This window comes from Sturnus vulgaris, chromosome 9 (assembly GCF_052056855.1).
Source record: "Sturnus vulgaris isolate bStuVul1 chromosome 9, bStuVul1.hap1, whole genome shotgun sequence".
NCBI lineage: Eukaryota > Metazoa > Chordata > Aves > Passeriformes > Sturnidae > Sturnus > Sturnus vulgaris.
In genome coordinates this window covers 17012997-17035735 of record NC_142251.1, presented here as the reverse complement: position 1 = coordinate 17035735, position 22739 = coordinate 17012997, and the positions used below count along the sequence as shown (strand labels likewise).

The 22739-nt window shown below is 36.7% G+C and overlaps 1 protein-coding gene across 2 annotated transcripts in view; it reads right to left on the bottom strand.

Annotated features, from left to right (window-relative positions):
• RPAP2 (RNA polymerase II associated protein 2) overlaps positions 1–22739 on the bottom strand; it is a 34734-nt gene that overhangs the window by 11224 nt on the left and 771 nt on the right. Inside the window, exons 2-12 of one of the 2 annotated variants that reach the window (XR_015805416.1) lie at positions 22569–22614; positions 21737–21851; positions 20949–21047; positions 19855–19920; positions 18765–18853; positions 16635–16670; positions 14853–15789; positions 14457–14551; positions 12649–12729; positions 6793–6861; positions 4397–4575 (exon numbers count right to left, since the gene is read on the bottom strand). Coding sequence is in view for 1 of the 2 variants with exons in the window: in XM_014884205.2 (XP_014739691.2) it covers positions 6793–6861; positions 12649–12729; positions 14457–14551; positions 14853–15789; positions 16635–16670; positions 18765–18853; positions 19855–19920; positions 20949–21047; positions 21737–21851; positions 22569–22614 (1633 nt within the window). In the remaining variant the exon portion in view is untranslated. The remainder of the gene's footprint in view (positions 1–4396; positions 4576–6792; positions 6862–12648; positions 12730–14456; positions 14552–14852; positions 15790–16634; positions 16671–18764; positions 18854–19854; positions 19921–20948; positions 21048–21736; positions 21852–22568; positions 22615–22739) is intronic. The other variant, XM_014884205.2, reaches the window with a different exon arrangement.

Sequence of the window (22739 nt, the reverse complement as noted above, 5' to 3'; positions counted from 1 at the left end):
TGACATAGCTGGGTCTTCAGGTAGGTCTGTGAAGCACTGTTAATCCAAGCAAATTATAATAGCTCAATCATTCAAATAAGTTTATTTTCTAAGACATAATTCAATCATAAAGCAGCATTTTTTAGCACTTTCATGGTTTTTAATCACCTTTAGGATTCTTCTTCCTTAAAAACCACTATACACTTTGCAAAAAAATATTGTCTATCATGTCAACATGTCTGACATTTTCAACAGCAATATGACCAAGGAAATTAGAATCTGTGGAATGAAATACTGCCTTTCTAGACACCCTTACTGTTTAGTGTTGTAAGGTTTTACATTCCAAAATCTGCATCAAGCACCATAAGAGAGGAATGATAAGATCTTCAAACAATACTGCTCTTTCATGGGGATTTTTTAACGAAGCTTTTTTGTTATAGTGTCTCCAGAAGAGCTAAGGAATACAGTACTTCTACATTGGGCACATTTTATTTCAGTGCTAAAGAACAGGACTAACCATTCAGCTTACTAGAGATACCATTATGACTACCTGCATGGAACCAAACACATTAATCCAGAGTCCATGTTAAAAACTCTGCTGGTACAAAATACCTAGAGATCACACTATACTAGCTATACTACCAGTGATGTGCATCTCTACTTTTTTTTGTTGTTGTTTCAGAAACAAGCCAAATTAACATGGACTTTTGTCTTCCAATGAAGTTTCCTGTTAGTCAAAAACCCTGTTTATATGTCATATCCCCACTAAAGTAGGCTGTTCTTTCCAAAGTTAACTAAGATAAAATTAAAACTCTGAATGTAAAAGATTCAAGTGTGTGCCAGTCATGTTTTTCTTTTAACAGATGGGTAGTGTTTCTTGATAAAAAAATGTTTGCATTGAATGTATTAAGATTAATTATTAATGAGGAAGCTAGTATATTTTCATAGGGCTATAGCTGCAGGATTCAGTTGAAAAGTGAGCATTTCAGTTTGCTCAGTGGATGAAGTTAAAATACATTTAGTTTAAAACTAAGTTTAGGGCAGCTGTTAATGTGAATTACTAATGTCTTACTTGCAGCATTAGTTCAGAGCTGTCTATATTGCTGCTACTGTACAGTTTTTTCTATGCAACTCTTCTATGCCACTGCACTACTTATGAAATGATTTCCAATAAGCAAAGCACTGATTATGGAAGGAGGAAAAACAGGACATTACAAAAGAAATCTTCTAAATATACACCTTTTAAAGAAACATCAATTTAAAACAGTTCTCTCTCTGGGCAATTTTTCCATCTGCTTGATCATAGCTGTGGCATAAAGTTCAATGGGACATGAACTCCACTGACCAAGTCAGCTCCCCTATGAGTCAACATGCTGCAGCAGCCTTCTGAAATCCAGCACGCTGTGTCAGAGCTTGAAACACAAGTGGGAACAACTCACTCACTCACACAAAAGGCTAAAATGAAGTGTCAGAAGAAAGTACTTTCCCTACTATGATATTCTTAATTCACAAGTATATTTGGAATATAAAGCTGCCAACAGACTGAAGCAGATCACCCAAAATGATGTTTCACATAAAAGTATTTCTAGATTCTAACAAAAAGATTTGTTAGAACACCACCACGAGGGACAATTTATAGCTAGTGATTCACTTTGTATACCAGCTCTGCTGGTTGTGCATAGTGTCAGCCTGAATGCCCACACACACACAGCTGCTGAGAACACGCAGATTTCTATCTCTTGGAGGGATTTCCAAGACACTTGGCAGATAGCCATGCCCCTGCTCTTCCCCTGCACTGGGCAGCAGAGCTGGCAGGTGCAGAGATGACAGCTTTCTGAGCCAACCCTCCTGGCTCGGTGCAGCAGGAGTCCAGGACACAGCGTGTGCCACGGCACCACTCCTGCTGATGAAGCCAAGCTCCAGCACTGTTTATCCAGGAACTAACTATCCTGGACTCAGAGAGTTTATGCTGGGCATTCATGAAAGTTACACAGCACATCCAAATGTCCCGTTTAGAATGCTACCCATGAGAATACCAGCATGGAAAAGATTGCAGCTGTATGGGCTGCAATGAAATTCACGGTATCGCTTCCTGCGTAACATCACTGCAGCGACAGTGGGGGGTTTTTGTTCCAGGAGAAACACCTTCTTGGAAACTGTTAAAGTTTCTTCTATTTTCTCCCTTATGAAAGAGGAAGATATTTAATTAATTTTAAAGTTGCCACTGACTAATATTCCAATTAATAACACTGAAATCCCTCATGGTACTGTTCTGTGTATGTTTCCTAAATAATACTGGAACATGCCAGAAAGAACAAAGATAATATTGATCGTATGTCCACAATACGCCAAATAAGCAACTTCATGTTTGCTTAGAAATTGCTGATAAGTAAGCAAGCTAAATAGAAAAAAACTGCTTAAAAGGTTTAAGAACTGCTTAAAATAAAATTTGAATTCACACTTACCAAATGACAGCCTAAAATTAAGAGAAAAAGGGAAGAAGGTATTTTTTAATGCATTAAGACAAATTTGCCTTTTCCCTATTTCACACAATGATGTTACTCTTCAGATAAACACTATAACCACATTCAAATGTTTTTATAAAAAACCTCTTTGGATTCTTGGTCCTGCAAGCTCAGTTCTGTTTCAAAATAGGAAACAATCATATTTCTAGGTTAATGATAAATTATTTTTCTCAGCTGAAACCTGGAACCGAACTCCCATCATCAGACATGCTAAATAAAATATCATTCAGCTGACTTGTATGTGGTTTCTGTAGGAAAAAGTCACTCTGCAAGTCTGATTCATATCCTATATGTATTTGTACATTAGATTCATACATTTCAAACATTCATACACTTTCAGATAAGAACACAGTAGTGATATCAGAAACATCTAAATTCCTCTTAAAATGATTTAGAAATGTCAGTGCTGAGCAATAGATGTGCTCTCGTGTGAGAGGAGTAAAAACACATACTTGAACCCAAGATTCTCCAGTTCCTGAACTGTTATCTCCAAGAGAGTAAACCTCTAGAGTACATCTCCACATGACACATTTATCTAAAGTGGCTGCACACATATAATGATGGCTTTTGTTTAGTGATCATGGTCATTTTGAGTTTGTTTAAATACTGCAGCCAAATGCTTATAAACTAATCCCAGAACATTTTGAAATGCTTCAAAGCTTTTAGCGGGGGAACCTCTTGCATAGGCTTTGTAGATGAAGCTGACCACAGTTCACTGGAACCAGCGAGCTCAGATAAGTAAGATGAAAGCAGACATTTCCTGAAAATATCTTGAAAGCTTTCCATTAGTCTGTGCCAGGGGTATACACTAAAAACAGAAAGTGCCCGTGCTTGTATAGCAACCAATCTTCCCACTTTCTCCTTTCTTTCCTGAACTACTGTATTTATATCTATTTATCTGCTTCATTTGGTATCTTGCAAAGTTCTTTGGCAGAAAAAGATGCAACTTCTGCATTCTAGTTTACAGTACATTATAAAGCAGCTATTACTAGAACAAAATTCTATTTAACATGTTAAACAATATAATAGGAAGAAACCAAAATTACTGCCAAATTAATGCCAAAATTACTATTAATTACAAATAATTAAGAAATTTGATATACAGATAATTTTTAAGAGTCACTCACTCCACAACAGGCATGAATACCACTGTTTGAACATAAATCTCTGACTGTCAAAGTGTACTCTAAAAAGGTCGATTCAGCATTGCTGAATGTGCTATATTCATAGGAGTGCCTCAGGCTAGATTTTCAATAAAGGCAGAGACTGGCTGTGTTCATATTTTATATAGTAATTTGATTGAAAAAGTCCAACTGTTCACCAGGAACGTTAAATACTCCACTGCAGAAATCTCCAACATTTTATACTTTGAGACATGCCACACTGCCCAGTTCCAGGCTCTTTATTTCGATAAATGAGAAGCTCAGGTTTCTTTAGTAGTCAGTAGAAGTACTTTCAGCAACTTTTCAAGAACCTGCAGACTATGAAGCGTGCCTAGGGTCTAATTTCAGCACCAAAATTAGGCATTAATGATATCCATCATGGTGTATCGTACAAAGAGTCAATATGCACATTCACACAAAGAGAGGAGAGCATGATCATACCATAATACACTAGACTACAATACAGCAGTAATGCTAACAGTTACTCTGTCCACTACCTTATCACAAAAAGGGCTGGGGCACTCTGAAAGTGCACTGTGAAGTTAAGTACACCAAGTCCTCAGCACACTACTAGCCATATATGTTTGAGAAGGAAGTGGTGAGCCACAACACTGATGCACAAAATAGGGTGCAAGCGAAGTCCAACAGTTGCTACTTAAACAAAACAACCTTGCAACTTTTAATACAAAACAAAAAATACTTCAAGTCTTAGATTTTTTTGAGGTTTACCTTGAAACCCATGCTCACTCTGCCTTCTGCAACCCCTGTATCCTTGGATACCTGTAGTATGGTATGGCACCGACCTGGGAAGAGGAAGCATTATCCTCTACCAGGGTGTTGCTTATGCAGCTTTACTGGTTAGTGTTGGCAGTAAAATGGTCGTCCTATGTCTGAAACCAGGTCAAGACCTGTGAATAAATGTGAAAGTGTGACTGAAGCGACTGAAGACCCACTCTGACTCAGGCTCCACACATCTCTGTGATCTAAATAATATTAGATGTTTTACAATGTGCATAATGTCTCAGTACAACTAAGGGAGAGGACTTAAATAGGGCATAATTCTTTTTACGAGAATTATTAGCAATACATGACAAGTTCCTTGGCAGCCTGGAGGAGGTGAGAAAGGGCCTGAGTGAGGACCTGGGAGGGGTTGTCCAGGTCCTCAGTAGCCTTTCCCTGCACAGTCCTGGCTTCCACTAAATACTCAAGTTTGATTAGAATTTCCAGATAATTAAGTGTTCTACTTTAATCTTTCTGGAAATAATGCAACATGAATCATCTTACTAGAGGAATCTTAATTCCTCTAATTCCTTCTTAATTCCTCATTCAATTCTACCTACATTCTTCCACATTCTGTCCTAAGAAGCAACTGAGAGTTGTTAAAAATCTCAAGTTCATGAGCTTGCAAGAACCTTAGAATATGCAGAAATCAGCAGAGGTTTTATTTATGATTTCACTATTATTATAAATAATATCTACTCTTTTTGTGGTCAAATATAATTAATTTCTTTAGGGATGGACCTTTAATAAACAAAGGTAAAAAAAGACTTGGTTCTTTGCTTATACTGACTGCTTCCAGAACTGCCTGCTACTTGTATAACATTTTAAAGCAGCTGTAAAACAATCATTTCTTATGTAAACATTTACAGCTCATCATATGCACAGACTGGCTACATATTTTAACTTCTGATCAAAAAGAGACACCATTTCCTTAACTGTACAGAAACTACTTGAAAAATTCATAAGATCTGTTTCACAAATTACCAATTCAACCATAAGAATATATAGTAAAAATGACAAAAGATTTGTTCTTATAGTTGATAAAAAATTTATGCCAAGGCATTCAAGTAAAGTTACTTTCTGTGTTCTGATTTAATGAATCATTTGAGCGCTATGTGGCTGGGTGACACAGATGTAAGGCTCGCTGAAGCCTGCTCTAATGCCTGCTGGTACCGTCTTCCTTGGGACAGCAGAGCCAGAACAATGTGTCAGACTGAAGTAATATCAAGGAAAGTAAGTGCAGGGCTGGGCATGCCATGAGGCTGGCCCACAATACTTCCTGACCTGTGAATGTCTGTAAGTACCTCTCTGTCCTACAGGCTCCAGTGACCCAGGAAGCCCAAAAGCAGCAGCAGCAGTGCAGTAATGAACAGAGTCTGGAATGAAGATTTTTGCAATCTCGTAATTCAAGCTCAAGGCATACAAAGATTGGTTGATGGTTTAACCCTAATGGAAGGGCAGAGCCTCACACTGTGAAACCACCAGTGATTTCTTAAACATTTAACGTTAGTTCACCTTTTAATACAAATTTGTGTCAGTTTAACACCCTGCAAAGTTTGAATCTTTAACTTCAGAAATGTACATGAATTTGCAAAATACAAGGAAGGAACTCACTTGATGAATATGAATACAGCTTTTATAGATCATGCTTCTGTGTAGAAGTGTACTGAAAGACACTCTAATACAACCAGGCTTCCTATTAAGGAAATCAGTGTAAAGAATTAAATTCTACAGTAAGTAATTTTACAGTAAGTAAAACAAAGCTAAGGAGGACTGTAGGCACTGCAGCAACAAAGCTAATCCTTCCAGTATTCTTTAGGATTAACAATCCTCCTAAAGGAGACTTCCCCTCTATAAGAATACTTATACCTATTTAGAAGCACACATATCTTTATACAAGTGATTTAAGTTTAATCATAAAAGTGAAACCTTTTAAGAAATTAGAAGCAAAATGAGAAATGAAAAGCCTAACAGTTACGCCAAAAAAATAATACAATACACATGTCATTTTGTCCTAATGTCAGAGAGGGAAAGAATGTATGCCAGCAGCAAATGGAAGAGGGTGAATTATGCTCCTACTTCATCCTGCAAGGCCTCTTTAAAACCTCCTAAAGTTCAGCTTTTCTTTTTTAACATAAATTTGTCTATTGATAACATTTGATGCAAGGGGGACAATTCTGTTACGTCAAGAAAATGTTGTTCCTTTGTATGAAAGAAATACTTCTGTTGATGCCACAGTTAGTTCCATAAAATCCTTCTTTTTTTTTACCTGAAGATTACATATTGTTCCAATAGGATAAGACGACAGTTGCACATAAGAATATTTGATATTTAAGGGTACTTACACAGATAACAAAACAATAGCAATGAGAGTCCATTCAGGCATTTTGTGAATAATATTTCTGTTTGTTAACCTGAAAAATAATTAAACAAAAATCAGTACATTTAAGGACAAAAGTAAGCAGATTTTAACGGCTGAATTTTAATTCTATCATTAATACACTGAACTATAAAGAAGCTGTATCTGAGGAATTCACCAGCTCTCAAGCTTCTGTCATTCTCTAATGGAGGAATTGCAGAATTTCCAACGTCCCCTTTTTTTTACATGAAAGTAGGATGGGGAAGACTAAGCAGAAGCTATTTCTTTTCCATTGCCCACAAATAGTCCTGACTGCTGTGAGGGCCCAGCTCTCACTCATAACCACTGGGAAATTCTCCAGAACTGCACATGAGTTTCTAAAAGATGGACCCTCTTACACTTAGTTTTCCCCTCCTGTTGGCTTCAGATCCAGATTTGCTGTAAAAGCTGATGTGGACACAATCTGAATTTTATAAGGTGACAGTGACAATCCTCTGATGAGTCTTGTTTTTAAAATGGAAATCCAGAATTCCAACTTATGCAATGGGAGCCAGAGCAAATATAAGAGCCATATAAATATAAATGAGGTGTGAATAAAGAACCACATGGGTGTTCAAATAAAGTACTGCTGCACTGAATACCAGCTGACCCCTTCAGCTGAACTGCCTAAAAAACCAGATCTGCTTTAAGTCAAGTACTAATCTGTGTTAAAACCATTCATCTGTGAATTGCTGTCTCAATTTAGGCATGATCCTTAGTGTTCAAAACAAGCAATTTCATGGAAAAGTCACAGTCAAAAATGAAGCTGTGGCTATGCAGGCACCCAAAAGACCCAGCATAATTAATTGTATTCAGAAAGATGGCACCATCCAACAGATAAACTGAGGGGCAAGTGCCTCTCTATGTTTGCTTCCTTCTTGCTTTCAGTTTCCCTTCCATGACCTTGTACAAATTCAGATCCAGAATGAAGATACCCTGTCACTCATACCCACTCCTACAAACACTAGTGAAGATTGTTCATTTTCAGCAAGCTCCTCTCGGGCAACAAATTCAAATCCAGGGTTTTTTTCCTCAGTTAGATTACTTAAAAAAAAATTACTTTGGGTAAATATATAGTTACCCAACCCCTCCCCCCACCCAAAAAAGGCTAAAATTTGAGAAAGCAGATGTAATTGTATTTGTCATTGTTAAAATTCAAATTTTAGTAAGTAATTCCCCAAAATTATATTCGAAGTGGTCATTAAAAATGTAGTTATCAGTAAGATCTTTTATAGTATTTGTTTGCATTTCTCTATTTCAGAAAGATATTAAAAATTAATAAAATAAATTTGTAATTATCAAAGCAATATTATCCCATTTTCCTCTTCAAATCTCCAAGTCTTCAAACCAAAATAAGATACTGAAGCAATAATTCTTCAAGTAACGTCTCAACAATCTGAGTTTTGTTAAATTATGAAAGGAAAAAACAATATTTTGCACTGCATACACAGGAATTGTTACATCAAACCAGAACCAACAGTTCTGGCAAATACTTATTATATTTGTTATTAAAAGGTTCATTTTAGCAATTTTTATTCGAAATAGCTAATGGATTTAGCTGGCAACAAAGTCTGTACCTGGTAAACTGTTACATTTTTCTGGCTACAGAATAAGAGACAAAACAAAGGCTGAACATCTTGACTCAACACTGATGACAGTGATAAACACTACCAAGAAATGCCTGATGGAATCATCCTGACAGGCAATTCATATGTAACATTCCAGTTAATCTGTTATGATGAGACACAATGAAAGAGACAGCTCCAAGCCACCTGGGGAAACTCTGTCAAATAGAGAAAGTAGCTTTATTTCAATGCTTTACAAGGAGTTATTATTGATTAGAGCACAGGAAGGTGTCATTCTTGTACACAGACCGAGAGATGCAGTTATTTGTGTCAATTAACTCTTATCCAATGTAAGTATTGATTGGCAAGGTCTGAACACTAGTCATTGCTATCAATATGGTATTTCTGAAGGAGGTAGTCAGAAGACACAGATAACCAGCAGGGCACAGCAGTATGGATCTGCTGATGAACTATAGTCACTGCACTGGATGAACAGTCAGGCTTCTGCAACTGAGTAACCTCTCAGTACAACACCTGTCCTAAAACACTTGAGCAGCTGGAAAAAAAAACATTTCAGAGAGATCAGAGTAAAGCAAGCAACCTACAGGTGTGAAGCCTTAAATAATAAGGAGCAGTGGAAGGGCAGTCACTTTCAAACAAGCTCTATGTCAACACCAAGGCCTCTGAAGAGCAAAGCTTTCAGAAACAGGGAACTGCAGGGTCTCTGTAAAAACGGTTCATTAATTCTTTGTCTTGCCTCTAGCAAAAACTGTTACTTCAGAACAATCCATGAAAGAGGTCACTAGATTTCTGTCCTAAAAACATGTGGAAATGTTAAAAATGTACAAAGCTTTGTGTTTTGCAGTGAAATATTTTCTGTTAAAGTTTGACCAAATTCTTCCTCACCTTCCTAAAGAAAGAAAACAATATGCAACTTCCCAAAATGGAATGTGCCCACTTTCTTGGCCTGTGTAAGGCAGGATATGCAAGCTAGGAAAGTTGGATGATCCCAAATAGCTGTGTGGGTTGCTTAGTTGCTGGTCTGTGGGTCTTGTGGTTCACTCCAGCAAGACACGCTGCAGCCACCCAACAGGACCCACGTGGTTTTCACACTCTGTCAGGGAGCCTGACTGAGCACATGGATCCAAGAGGCAGAAGCTTTCTGGAAAAAGGACTGAAGAGTAAGATGCATAACAATTTCATCTCCAATGACACCCTGATAACTGACTAGTACCCATCCTGCAAAGCATGGGAACTCCAATAGGGAATTAGTAGGAATCCAGAGTAAATGAAAACAGCAAACCCAGCATCTTTGCAAACGTAGCAGCCTTTCCTTCCTACATCCAGATTCCCAGGTATGGGCATATGTAACTGCAGTTCAAGAATCTGGCCATTCTGTAAATCAAGAAACTGACTTCATGAGATTAGGATGCAGTCATGACTTTAGGGGACCTCAGCTACCTGTATTTTTTCCAAAACTTCCACTAAGATGAGTGAAGTTTAACTAACCCAGGGCAGCAGGCAGGTAAATACTGAAGCATATATTGTTTTTCTTTAGGTTTCAACTAGACCAATTTAACCATAACAGACAACTTTTCTACCTCCTGGAAAACAGCAACATATTTATACAATGTAACATAATTTAGTCTGATGACAACCAGCAAAAATAAGTCACTATTGAACTTTAGGCTTCCTTTGAGACAAGCCTAATTACTTGAGAAAAAGTCATTAGCATTCTGATACTCTCCTATTTCCACACAGAACTTTGTCTACGACCAAGTACTACCGACTTGAAACCCAGAAATTAAAATTCCACTTAACAAGGGTAACAGGTCAAATAGGCATTAATACGTGTATATGCCAGATAACATATATTCATGACACATACTTGAAAGCTAAAAGAGTGTCTTGGACACGTGATAAAACCAAGTTGTAACAAGAAGTCTTGAACACATCTCTCATCTGAGTCATTGGCAGAGCTCAATGTCAATTATAAGCTCCATAATGGAAATTTAAATACTTGCAACCATAAAATACAGATGGAATCCTATTTTAAAAATGAAGTATTATGCCTTAAAAAACCTAACTACACATTCAAAATAATTTATCTTCAATTTATATATAAGAAGCTAATTTTCTCTTGATCTTTTAACAAAGTGCCCTTACACACTCTGGAGAATTATGTGACATCTCAGTTTTCGTAACAAAAGCTTACAGGCACTGAGGGACTTTGTTTGGGAAGAGCTCTAACCATTCTAAAATGTCTCTTGAGATCTCTCTAGTGTGTTTCTTAGCAGTGGTGATTGAATAAAATGCTGCCCAAAGGAGGCTGAACTGCAAGTGTTTCTTTAAAAACCAATGGAGCTGAAAATCGTTGTTGCTTAGTTCACCACATGCTCTTTTACCCTTCTTCAGCTAAGCTCTACTACAGCCATGTGCTTTATCTACTACCCTCTTTGGCAAACTCTTCAGCCTGAAATATCTTCAGTATAAAAAGCAGGAAAGAGCACGAGCATTTATCAGTGCTCCTCCATCATCATTATGCATTTGAACCACATTAACAAAGAAAGTAACATCTGAATTTCCATACCCTGTAAATACAAATTCCGTTTAAAATTTATCCCAAGTCTCCTTTCCAAAGCATTAAATCCAAAACTTAAGAGACTACTAATATTACATAAACTTAAACCTACATACCAAACTGGAGATTCAAGTCTATGCCTTCATCTCAATATCCATGAGTTAGCTCTTGTGTACCAACAGACCCTTCCATATAAGTAATGCAAGACAGAAAAAGGGCCAAAAGGTTTTTATTGCTTCCTTATTTCCCATATTTTTTTTATTTTTCTATCAGTGACAACAAAACTCCAGTTATTTTGAGAGATATATTATATTATTATAGTTTTAAATGCTTGTATAGTGCCCACAATTATCTTTAACCATCCCCCACCCAGAATCCTGAATTTCGAAGCAACTGATCTGCAATCTCCACAGTAAGAGAACCCCAAGAACTTGCTACCATTACCTTCAACTTACTTCCTAACAAAAAAGACACAAAATAAACTCAATCATAAAAGTGGTTTGAAAGACACCAAATGTAGTTTCTCCAGGTTTATCAACCCATATGTTAAAGTGACTATTAAGCCTTTAAACTGCAGACCAACAAAACTGTTTTAAGACACAAACATGTTACTCAAACAATAGGTGTCTGTACACTATATACAAAAATATTTTCACTGGTTTCAGTGGTGTAGTTAAAATAAAAGGTGAATCAGAACTTAAAAGACTGCAATCACAGAAGCAAACTCAAATAGTATCAATGCTTTTATTTAAAAGCGTTATCAGAAAGGAAGAGAGAATCTTCCCAAGTAAGAAATTTTGTACAGACATCTGTGTTTTAGTGGTGTCCTTCCAGACATGGGGTAAATCATACGGAACTGGGTAGAGCTGGGTTTCTATTCACCAAGGCCTAGATTCCTTGTGGCAAATGCTACATGAATGAGTTTTGGAAAATTTACATGTAAATCTCATGCAGGCTGAGGATGTGGGAGGGATGTTTCAAGAGGGACAATGTACACACAAGTTAGCAACTGCTGTTGCACTTTTTCTGACAATACTTGAGGATGCACAACTCAGTCTAGGTCCAGGTTATGAGAGTCGTCTCCCAAAGAAAAACTAAAAATGTTCAGAGAAGTTACCATTCTGTTTTCCCTCCCTCTTTATCTCACTGTTTCCATATACTGTCTTTAGTCCTACTGACTGAAGCAGAAGCTTCACCTGTGGCGATAAAAGTGCTCACTAGATCTACTTCCCTTTCAAATCAGGGACAGATCCAACTGACTGACTCTAGAAGTTAGTGGTAAAAATTATTAATCAGATTAAAACCATTTAGCCCAGCTGCAGGGAGCCAGAGCAAAAGAAAGGGACAGATCTCAGAAACTCACGCTTAATAGGAGGTGACGAGGTAGCAGAACCCTTAAAAGACTCACCAGCATCCTCCAGAGACCACTGGCCTAGTTTTTAAAAATCTACAAATACTCCTGGTGACCCAGCCACAGTCAGGAGCAGGGAAAGGGCTGACTTGTCAGTCCACAGGGAATGTGACATTACCTACATGAACACACAGCTAGAGAAAGGCAAATCTGCAATAGGGCCCTCTCTGTGCCCAAATCACAAATCATTCAATAGTATTTAATTCATCAGTTTATAAAAATCTCGAAGTAAAGACCAATACTCACCGGAAAGTTTTGACAAGATTTTTTAGCTCTGTGTAAACATCACCTGAAGCAATCTGAAGAGGGCCCAAAACTGCAGATAATCTAGAAGGCAAAAGACACCAGTCAATATACATTTTCCCCTCTTTCTCATTTCTTCTCAAGTAGGACTTCCACCAAAGCTTATCCAAGTTAGTAAAAAGGAAAAGAGATTTGACTTTTGTGCAGCAGATCAGATCTGTAGTTTTCATTTCAGCTCTCTCTGTGGGCTGTTTGGGCCAACATCTTCACTTTGCAACTGCTTGATTTTAAAATTAAGACGCTCCAGTTCAGTGTGAATGTCAAGATTTAAATATAGTTCTACATACATATACTTACTAATTTCACCTTTTAGTTCTGGAAAAAAGTAATTTTTTTTAACTATCAAGATTAGAACTACAGGCTTTATACATTTTTGAAGGCTTTTATTTACTTGGCTCAAAAATAACAATACAAAAGAAAACTTTATGTCTAAATGAGATATTCACACCTAACATACCTGCTAACCTCAGACTCACACATATGCAACAGAAATGTCAGTCCACTGTGCGCCTGATAGTTGAAATCCAGATGACAGTTATCAGAAAATTTCAAAAGAGAGAAAAAGACACGTTCCTCTCTACTTATGTGTGCATAAAAAAGGATAGACCACACAAACTGCACATACTCTTAACTAGTTGTCAGGATTCCCAAATGATGGAAATAACATCATTTGTGTTTCACATTTAGGATTAAACTTTTGCCTCTATTTATCTGTTTAATAGTTAAAATTCTCTTGCATTTGAATATCCAGTGATTTGCATTTATATGCACATAACACACAGTGTATCATTATTCTGGAAGTCTGCATGTTTTACAAAAACTGAACACAGGACTCTTATGATGCTGGGCATATTCACTGCTTTATCACAATGAAAATTATCTCTTGATTGTGACAGGACGACTGCATCAGCTCAGGAAATTTAAAACAATCAACACTTACAGACAAAGACACTTGGGGGATGGTTTAATTCCATGTTTGTGGCCTATCCACACATGGTGCAGGTAGAGAAAAACAGAAAGGATTTTCTTTTTTTTGGTAGGGATGGAGGGGTTGGTTGTGAGATTTTTAAGTTAAAAAAAAAGCTTCTGCAAAACCTGGTTTGGCTAGGTAACACAAACTACAATGACAGAAAAGTAAATACCCCTACCAAAAACCAACAGAATCATGACCTTCAAACACTCATTTATATCTGCACTGCCTTGACAATGAGAATATTTTCATGGTCCTCCCAACTTTGACAATTTAATAGTTCTAACAGCTGTTATCAGAAATACCTTAATCTCTTTTGTGTGACTCCAAAGCCTTTTTATGCATGTGAAGAAGGTGTGCTGTTTGTAAAGTTTTAAAATCCAATTCTGAGGGCCTTTAGTGATTGTAGCTAGGGGGTATACTGATACCAGCCATCCAAACGTGCATTAGAAACTCTATCTTTGTAAGACCTATGCTTAAACAATTACAAAGATTTGTTTACAACTAACAGTATGCTTAATATACAAGACAAATATTTGCACTTCTCTCAATCCATTTCAAGTTTTTCAGTTTAAACTTAAGCTGTTGGTACCTGACACCTGCAACTCTACCACAGCTGACTTTTGCAGAATCAAGTAAATCCTTTAAGGCAATAATGGGCTTAAGTTATGACTAGGGTCACATAGAAAGAGCCAGGCCCATCCTTGGACAGTGTGTGTTACTTAAAACAATGATGAGCACCAACTTCAGACTGACACTCATCAAAATAAAGGATACTTACGCTTTTCTCAGCTTTTCAAGGACGATTCGCTTCCTAATCTGCATTTGTGCATTTGAATCAACAAGGGGGAAGGTGAGATCTTCCTCTTGATCATCCTGTATCAGACAAGAAACTTTAACAGCTAGAACCTAGTGTTTAATTAAAGTTAGTACATCAAATAAGTCACAGATAATCAATAAATATTTGAACGTTAAATAACTTATCTCTGAATAAAAAAAACCAACTATTTTTAATGGGAAGACACTTGCACAGTCTGATGCAACACAGTTATGCAGCTACCAGAATTTTCTCCATGTGAGATACTTAGCCACTTATGATTGCAGAAACAAAGTACTAATTCTTTGAAGGTCTATTCAGGCTTCATAGAACCTCCACACTGTTCCACCAGATACTTACTTTGTCTTTGCTTGGATGTTCCCCTGCTTGTGCTGGTGTCGCTGCCTCTTCAGCCAAGATGCAGCTTCCTTTATAGAACTCTTTTACTCGGAGTTCCAGGAACTCTGTCTCTTCTTTTAACTTTTCATAACTAGGCACAGGCTTAACTATTCCACCTGAGCTTGTGAAAGGTAGAGAGTAGTTCAAACTGTTTTCAGACTCCCCTACAGCAACAGTGTCAAGATCATCAGCTGTATCTAAGTCATCCTCATCAAGTTCTTCAGTCTCCTGTTTGACAGATGCTATGCACTCTGATGAGCACAAAGAAGTGTAGTTCGGGCCATAGAGAAATTTTAAAGTTTCCTCAGTTCTCCATTCCATAAGTGTTTGCCTAAGCACTTCTAGTAAACTGCCTTTGGAATTAACTGGATGCCTCAGTTCAGGGTTTTTATGTTCTGTTGAGTTAGCTAGCGTTCTTTTAAGATGTTCTGCTCCTCTTTTGCTCACACCTAGAAAAACTATCTGTGATCCACATGGATTTTCAACGATTTCTGAAGCACTTGATTTCCCAGGAGTAATATTGCTTGAAGGTGGTGCAGTTACTTCATTATGAACAGAGCAAGCATGTCTTTCTTCCTGAGTGTCTAATGTACAATGAGAGAGTTGTTCAGTGACTTCTACCACATCTGCATTTTCAGTTTTAGGGCTGGCATGGACTTTCTGAGCATGCTTCTTTTTGAGGATGCTTTTTCTGTGCAAGTGCTGTGCAAAATTGGCTGTACTTGACTGACTTCCTGGTAGGACAGAAGAAATAAATCCTTGTTCAGTATCAGTACTGCTATCACTGGCTGTGTCATGAGAAGCAGATTCACATGGATCTGAAGATATTCTAGGATTTTCAATATCAGATGCTTTAATTACTTCATCACGTAGTTTCACCTCTTCTCCAGACTGTCCACTACAAAAGAAAACACAGGTCATCAGTGAAATAAGAAATGGCTTTCATCTGCAATAGCTTTCCATTCTCATGTAAGAATGACACAACAAAGCATTTTCCCCCTTATAGCAGAAGTGTAATTTTTTGCTTTAAGTGCTCTTCTAAAAGTCTTCAACTCTAAGAGTTGTACTATTCTACAGTCAAAATGACAAGTACAAAGAATTTTTAGAGAAGTGAGTTCTCAGCTGATTATTGGCAGTTAGAAAAGAACAGTATAAACAAGATATTATTAAAGACAGCAGAACAGTATCAGACTTAGCATCACGAATAGTGCAATTTTAAAATGCAAACATATACAGGAATATAGTACCCTTAAACCAGAGGGACAGCTGAGCTGTTTCAGCATACATAAGTTTGCCACCTAATGGCAACGTGTTGCAAAAGAAAACAAACAGAAGGTTGCAAAATACACAGCAAGGTAAAGCGAGATGACAGAGTAGCGTGATTTCATTTTGGCCGATACAGACCTTTTAGATTAAGATGTACAGAAGCTTTCATCACATATAATTGGCACCATTTTCTTTATAAAGAATAGATGGCATAAAACATTCAAGGTACAAACAGTGTATTTGTTTCAGATTTCAACAGGCTCAATTAAGACACACAATCCAAGAGCAGCTGTACACTAAATCATACAGATCAAATATGCTGGTTAGAATCACAAAAGAAAAAAAAATGTTTGCATAGGTTCTAGTAAGGTCTTTTTTGTAACACAGCAAATCAAAGATTCCCTTTTCATCTGCCATGATGCTAAAATTTCTAGCTACAGGTGCACCTAACAACAACAAAAAAGTGGTTCAGTGTACCTCCGTCCCTCCTTCAGCAGCTCTATGTCTGGCGGTCTGGAAAAAGAAGACACAGAATGAATATTCTCCTGCTAAATCTATTCTCTTGAAATACACATAAATACAAAAATAGTTGAGTTTGGAAGGGACATCTGAGGATCTTCTAATGCAACACCCTCTGTTCAAAAAAGCAAGGCTAGCAAGAGCAGATCTGTGCACGGGGAGTGTGACTCGTGTGCCTGCAGCTCAACTCTGTTACAGTGAACAGAACTGAACCCAGTCACCAAGTCACACAAAGGGCTGTCAGAAAGGACCCTGCAAGGCTCTAGGCTGACCTCCCGCTTGAAATGCAACTGCCACCAGCACTAGGTTAGGTCAGCCACAAATTCATGAAGTTTAAATCTTGCAAACCTCCAGAGACAGAGATTTCAAAACATTGCTGAGTATCCTGTTCCATTCCACCACAACCTTAGTACAGTAATTTTCCAAGTGTCCAACCTGAACCATTAATGGGATTATCTGTGGCCATCAACCAAGAATAGTTTGGCTCTGTAATCTTTCTAACTTTTTTCAACTAGTTTTATACTGCTTTCAGACCACCCTTTGGTCTCTTCTTCAAACAAGTGAACATGCCAAGATCCTCATAGATCATAAGATTCCTATAGTAAAGACAATCCTGGGCTATTTATAGGAAAATTTTCCAATTAACGTAAAAATATGAATATTCAGGATATTTTTACTTATTTTAAATTTTACTTTGTTAAAAATTAGGCTATCAAGTTATCTTTTTTTAAGAAAATTGTTTTCAAAGATTTCCAGAAACTAAAAATATTACTAAACAAATTCTGACAAGTTTCTTTCCAAAGCTCTACTTGCAACTAATTTACTTCAATTCAGTTATGAGGCAGCATCCCAGTCCTATTCCTCTTATCCAATACCAAATGTCAAAAATCTCATGTATCCTATGACTGAAAGAAAACCTTTTAAACAGGCACTAAATATAAGTCAGTGCACTAACACCTTTCAGCATGTAAAAAGACCCCACAGGAAAGGTGCACCACTCATATAATTAAAAGATCATGGAAACTAAAAGTGATAACATAAAGTGATTGAAATTATTAGCTCCATAACTCTTCTTTGGAGTTCTAAGTGGAAGTTGTGGTCTTTTCTGTGAAAGGAATTTCAGATATTCTTCTGTGTCAGTGTGTATCAGTCTGTCCACATGTATGTGGTTGTACAAAGAGGTGTAGCCAGCCAAGATTTGGGAGTTTGTTTGTTTGTTTTTTGAAAATATCACCTCCCCACCACCACCCCAAAAAAAAAAATTCTATGTCAGGTATAACGGAGCTATACACTTTTGATGTGAAGAATAAAAGGAGATTTTATAAATAGTTTTCTTAATGACAGCAAAATAATACCTCAAAAGAACTGGTAAGCAAACTTTTAATGGAGAGTCCTAAAGAGAGTACTAAAATACCTCAGATCTGATGAGGCTTCTCTAAAGCTCTTCTCTCACTGATCATATATTTCATATGACACATGTAACTCCAGCTAGTTTCTTTTGTTGAAAACCAGACTATGAAAAGTAGTGTACTGGAGAATGAAAGCTGAGTAAATTTGCTGAACATTCTCTATGCAAGTCCTTATTGTTCAACAGTGACACCCATTGGCTCCACTGATTATTTGCAAGCTTGTGTTTCCTAAGATGGGAACATGGACTTAATACAGTGTTCCAAAATGAGTATTGCAGGAAGAACAAGAAATGAGCAATCAGAAATTTAGATTGGATAAGCAATATCTCCATGTTATACACTGCAAGCATTCACTGTCTAAGCTTGTCAATGGCAAGTACTAAAATTAGAAGTCTCTTGTAACAGAATAAGATTAATTCATCCTGTACATTATACAGTTTGTAAAAATTCAATCCTAGTAAGTACATTTTAAAGTTCATAGGAGTTAACTATTATTTCTGACTAGTGTGCCCTCTAAACTAACATGATCATGCCTGCTAGGTAGATGTGAACAAACACCATGCTAAGCTAACGTTAACACCAGCTACCTCTGCTTCAACCAAATCATTCTGATGTTCTGCAGATGCACAGAGAAATAATATTCTCAAAAGGTGCAGTGAAAATATAAGATTATACTTACTCTTCTTCTTCTCTCATCCATACTGGACTTTTGGAAATTTGAGCTTCAAAATATTTAGATGCTCTATAGCAAAAGTTGCTGCAAAAGCACTGGCAATGAGAGAAAGCAAGAAAACATGGTTAAGGCCAACTTTTTATACACAGAAAGGTACAAAAGTAATTGCTTTTAATGCCTGTAAAATTAAGTCCCAACACACATTTCTTTTCAAGCCTATGGCCAGATTTTTAGTTCACCTGAGAAACTCAACCTATCAAACAGGTCTCTCTCGTGCCCCACAAAGCACATTTAGCTGCTTCTTTCTTCTTTCTTTTTTCTGCTTTCTACACTTTTATTACATACCGAGAAACAAACCAGTGTTGGATTCTACATAACAATAATTATAAAAAAAATCCAACAAACCAAACTGTTCAAAGAGCAACCCATAACCCTAATATGCTGTTCATACAGTTTGAAAGACAAATAGTAAAATTAAGGTGTTAAGTAAGTGGAAACATTTATCTTACAATTTGGTGTCTAAGTGTCTTTAGGTGATTGCATATCCTGTGAACTGGCAAAGATGACTTTAATGCAACCACATATGTGAATATGCTTCCAGAAAGAAATATTTTGTGAAGAGTTAGGTTTTATGTTGAAAAGTCCGCAAGAAAGAAACCTAAATGTTCCCCAAGGAAGAACACTAAGGAATATATAAGATGTAACTTGTACTACTTTTCTGCAAACCTCGGTGATTGAAAAAGATGTGCATTTTAACCCTACTAAAGCTCACTGACTGTGCTGGAGCAAAATAAAGAACACTCCTTCATAAATGCCTTTAACAGATCAGCTGTGCCACATTCAAACTGCTATCCAAGTAGAATGCTCCACGTTATGTTTAAACTCAGAAAACAAGTTAATTTTTGTCTCACCAAAGATATCATTGAGGAAATGAAATGCACAAAAAATTTCATGTTCTAACAGTTAATGAAAATTATTTTCATAAGAACCAAGCATATTTGCCTTTGAATCAAGCTACTATGTGAATGCTGTTACAAAATGCATTTCTGATGTTGCCACCATTAAACACATTCTAAAAATAAACTTGTTACCATACCTTCCTTTCCGTGATATCATAAACTCTGTTTGTTTTTGTTGAAATTCTGTACTTCTGCTTTGGCACCTAAAACAATATACTTTCATCAGCAAGACTCTCAGTTCCACTGTGATTACAGAGAAAACTTCATTCTTAATTCACATATTTGGGTATGTGCAATATATTCTATTAAATTGAATTGCATATTACAACCACCTTTTCTCTCAATTCTTCTGATGTTGCATCTTCTCAGATGTAAGAATGACAATTTAATAATATATATCTCATCAATCAGTTTAAAGTAGCTCCATAGCTACAAGAAAACCAGTACTGAACATAAAACAATGTAGCTGCCATGGCACAAGCTTTTTTCATGTGTAAGTGCTGAGCAATTACAGACAGGTCCTTCCTTAATCCAGATCTATTTATAAGCATATTTTTACTTTCAGATCCCACCACTACCTAGACAAACCCAGAGGAACCCGTGTAAACTGTAACAGTTTTGAAATTAACATCTGTGCAAATATGAAGTTCAAAACAGTAAATTGTTTTGTACTTGAGTAGATCGTTTTCAGATAATCATGTGTAGCACTGGTATTACATCACAGGTTATCTAAACCTCTGAGATCTGCTGAAGCTCTCACACATCACACCTAAAGAGGGGTGACTTTCATCGTGACACAGCTGACATACATTTTCATAGCAGATATATATGCATTCACATAAAAATATCCCTGCATTGTGTTTTTTTTTCACTTCAATCCTTTTCACAGACATCTGTTGCTACACTGACAGAAGAACAAGATTTCAAAATTTTATCATTCACAAAGGAAGGCCATGAAGCCACAACTCATTCATCTTTATTACTGTCAAAACAGATACAGGGATTGTGATTCTGATCATACAGTAACTGATTCTGTCATACAATAACTGCTGATCGAATTTTACTTTCACTTCAGAAGGATTATACTGAAATGGAATTATATAATGCCTAGCTCATTACTTGACAGTAATCTGTGCTTAATAGTCTAAGTTTAAAATTAAAAAGAAAATGCAAGACAATAACAATTGTGAAAAGATTCATTTGATAACAGCATTAATGAAAAGTGACTTACATTTTCCAGTTTTTTCTGACATAGAGGATAACCACACAGTTTGATGATAGATCGTTCATCAACAACATCTTTATAGTGAGATGGAGTAATACATTTTCCCTAAAATGACAAGAAAATAGTTCAACAACAGATACTGGAAATCTTGTCAGTTTTTGTACTCAAAACATCTCTTAAGCATATAAGTATCTTAAATGTTAGTACAGTTATCTATTAAGTTTAATAAGCAACATCGAGAACCTACATAGTAGGAAAGATAAAAGGGTAAAAAGAAGGAAAAAAGACATGGGCATTTCTTTTTTACATATACAAGACCTTTGTAATTTTGCCTCTAATGTGGCAGTCATTTCTGTAATTGTCCTCTATTTACATGTTTTATACACCTATTAATCAGCTTATTTACAACCTTAACAAGAGTAATCATCATACTATTCCAGCAAAACTCTTCTGCAAGATAACTGTGGTGCATTATAGAGACTTTGTCTAAATTTACAGATGGCATGATGTAAACCTAAATTTTGACAGTTCATCTGTTAGTCCAGAACCACAGAGGTGTAAACAAAGGCTGTGATAAAAGAGTGAGGATCCATTAATGCACACAGTCCTGCAAAACCAGGGCATTGTTTTCACTGTGAAAATTAGAATCCTTAAAAATAAGGAAATTGTTATCAGAGCTGGTACAAGAGGGAATCAATGGTTTGGCTATTTTAAACTGCAGCAAATTGTTTCAATTTTTTTTTTTTAAGTACCACACTATGATACAAAACAGTATAAAAACTTGCAACACCTACACAATTTAGAAGGAACTCTTCAGTAATGTCCTCTTCCAGGAGCTGTTCAACAATAGACAATGCTTTTTTCTCACATTCAATCTTCTTTCTCAGCGCAGCCTCCAGAGCTGCTTTCCTGTAACAGAATAGACACTAAACGATAGAGGGCAGATTTCCATAAACAATTTTCCAATTTTTCTGCAATCACACCATGTTGGCCAAACAAAGCAACAAGTAACTGGACTAGTAATTCTGTTTTAACTACAAAGGGTTATATATTTTATATTGGTTTGCCTTATTTGCTGGTCAAGACAAGTATTGACTCTCACTGTATTGCAATACACTCCCTAAATTTCCTGGCAAGAGGGAAACCCAGAACTGACTGGACAAAGAACCTGGGAGTGTGTATAGAACGTTGTCAGGAAAAGAAGAACTGTGTAAGACATGAACAATGGGAAGAAAAAAAGAACTAGGACATGACTGAGTGTCAGGTTACAAAGCAAAGGAATGAATAAAACAAATACTACTTCCTGAGTGCTTTTTGATATAAATAATTATAAATGGCAGGTATGTAAAGAAGTTAAGACAGCAAAAAGCAAGCAATACAGACTAAGGCTCTACGATTCTAGATGTCAGATCACAAACTTTTAGTCTATTAGACAATGCTCAGATGTGCATGCTGTTTGGAGTGATGCTGTGTAACTTCTAACACGTCTACACGATGTTGATGCTGGTGATTTACTGAAGTTAGTCCTGGTACTCTGAGATAGGAAAGCCTCTGCAACTCAGACACTGCAACTTCAAGGTGAAGCAAAACCCACAAGTATCACATACTGTTCCTCAGAAATTATACCTTTGAGCAGCATCTTCATTTTTCTGAGCAGCTGAATGCTTATTTCCTAGAAATCAAATATACCAATATAGAAATTAATGTAGTGCCCTAACAGTGGAAAATGTTGGAACCCGAATAATACTAAAACCTCTAAACTGTTAGCACAATGAAGATAATTGATTAGTAACTTGC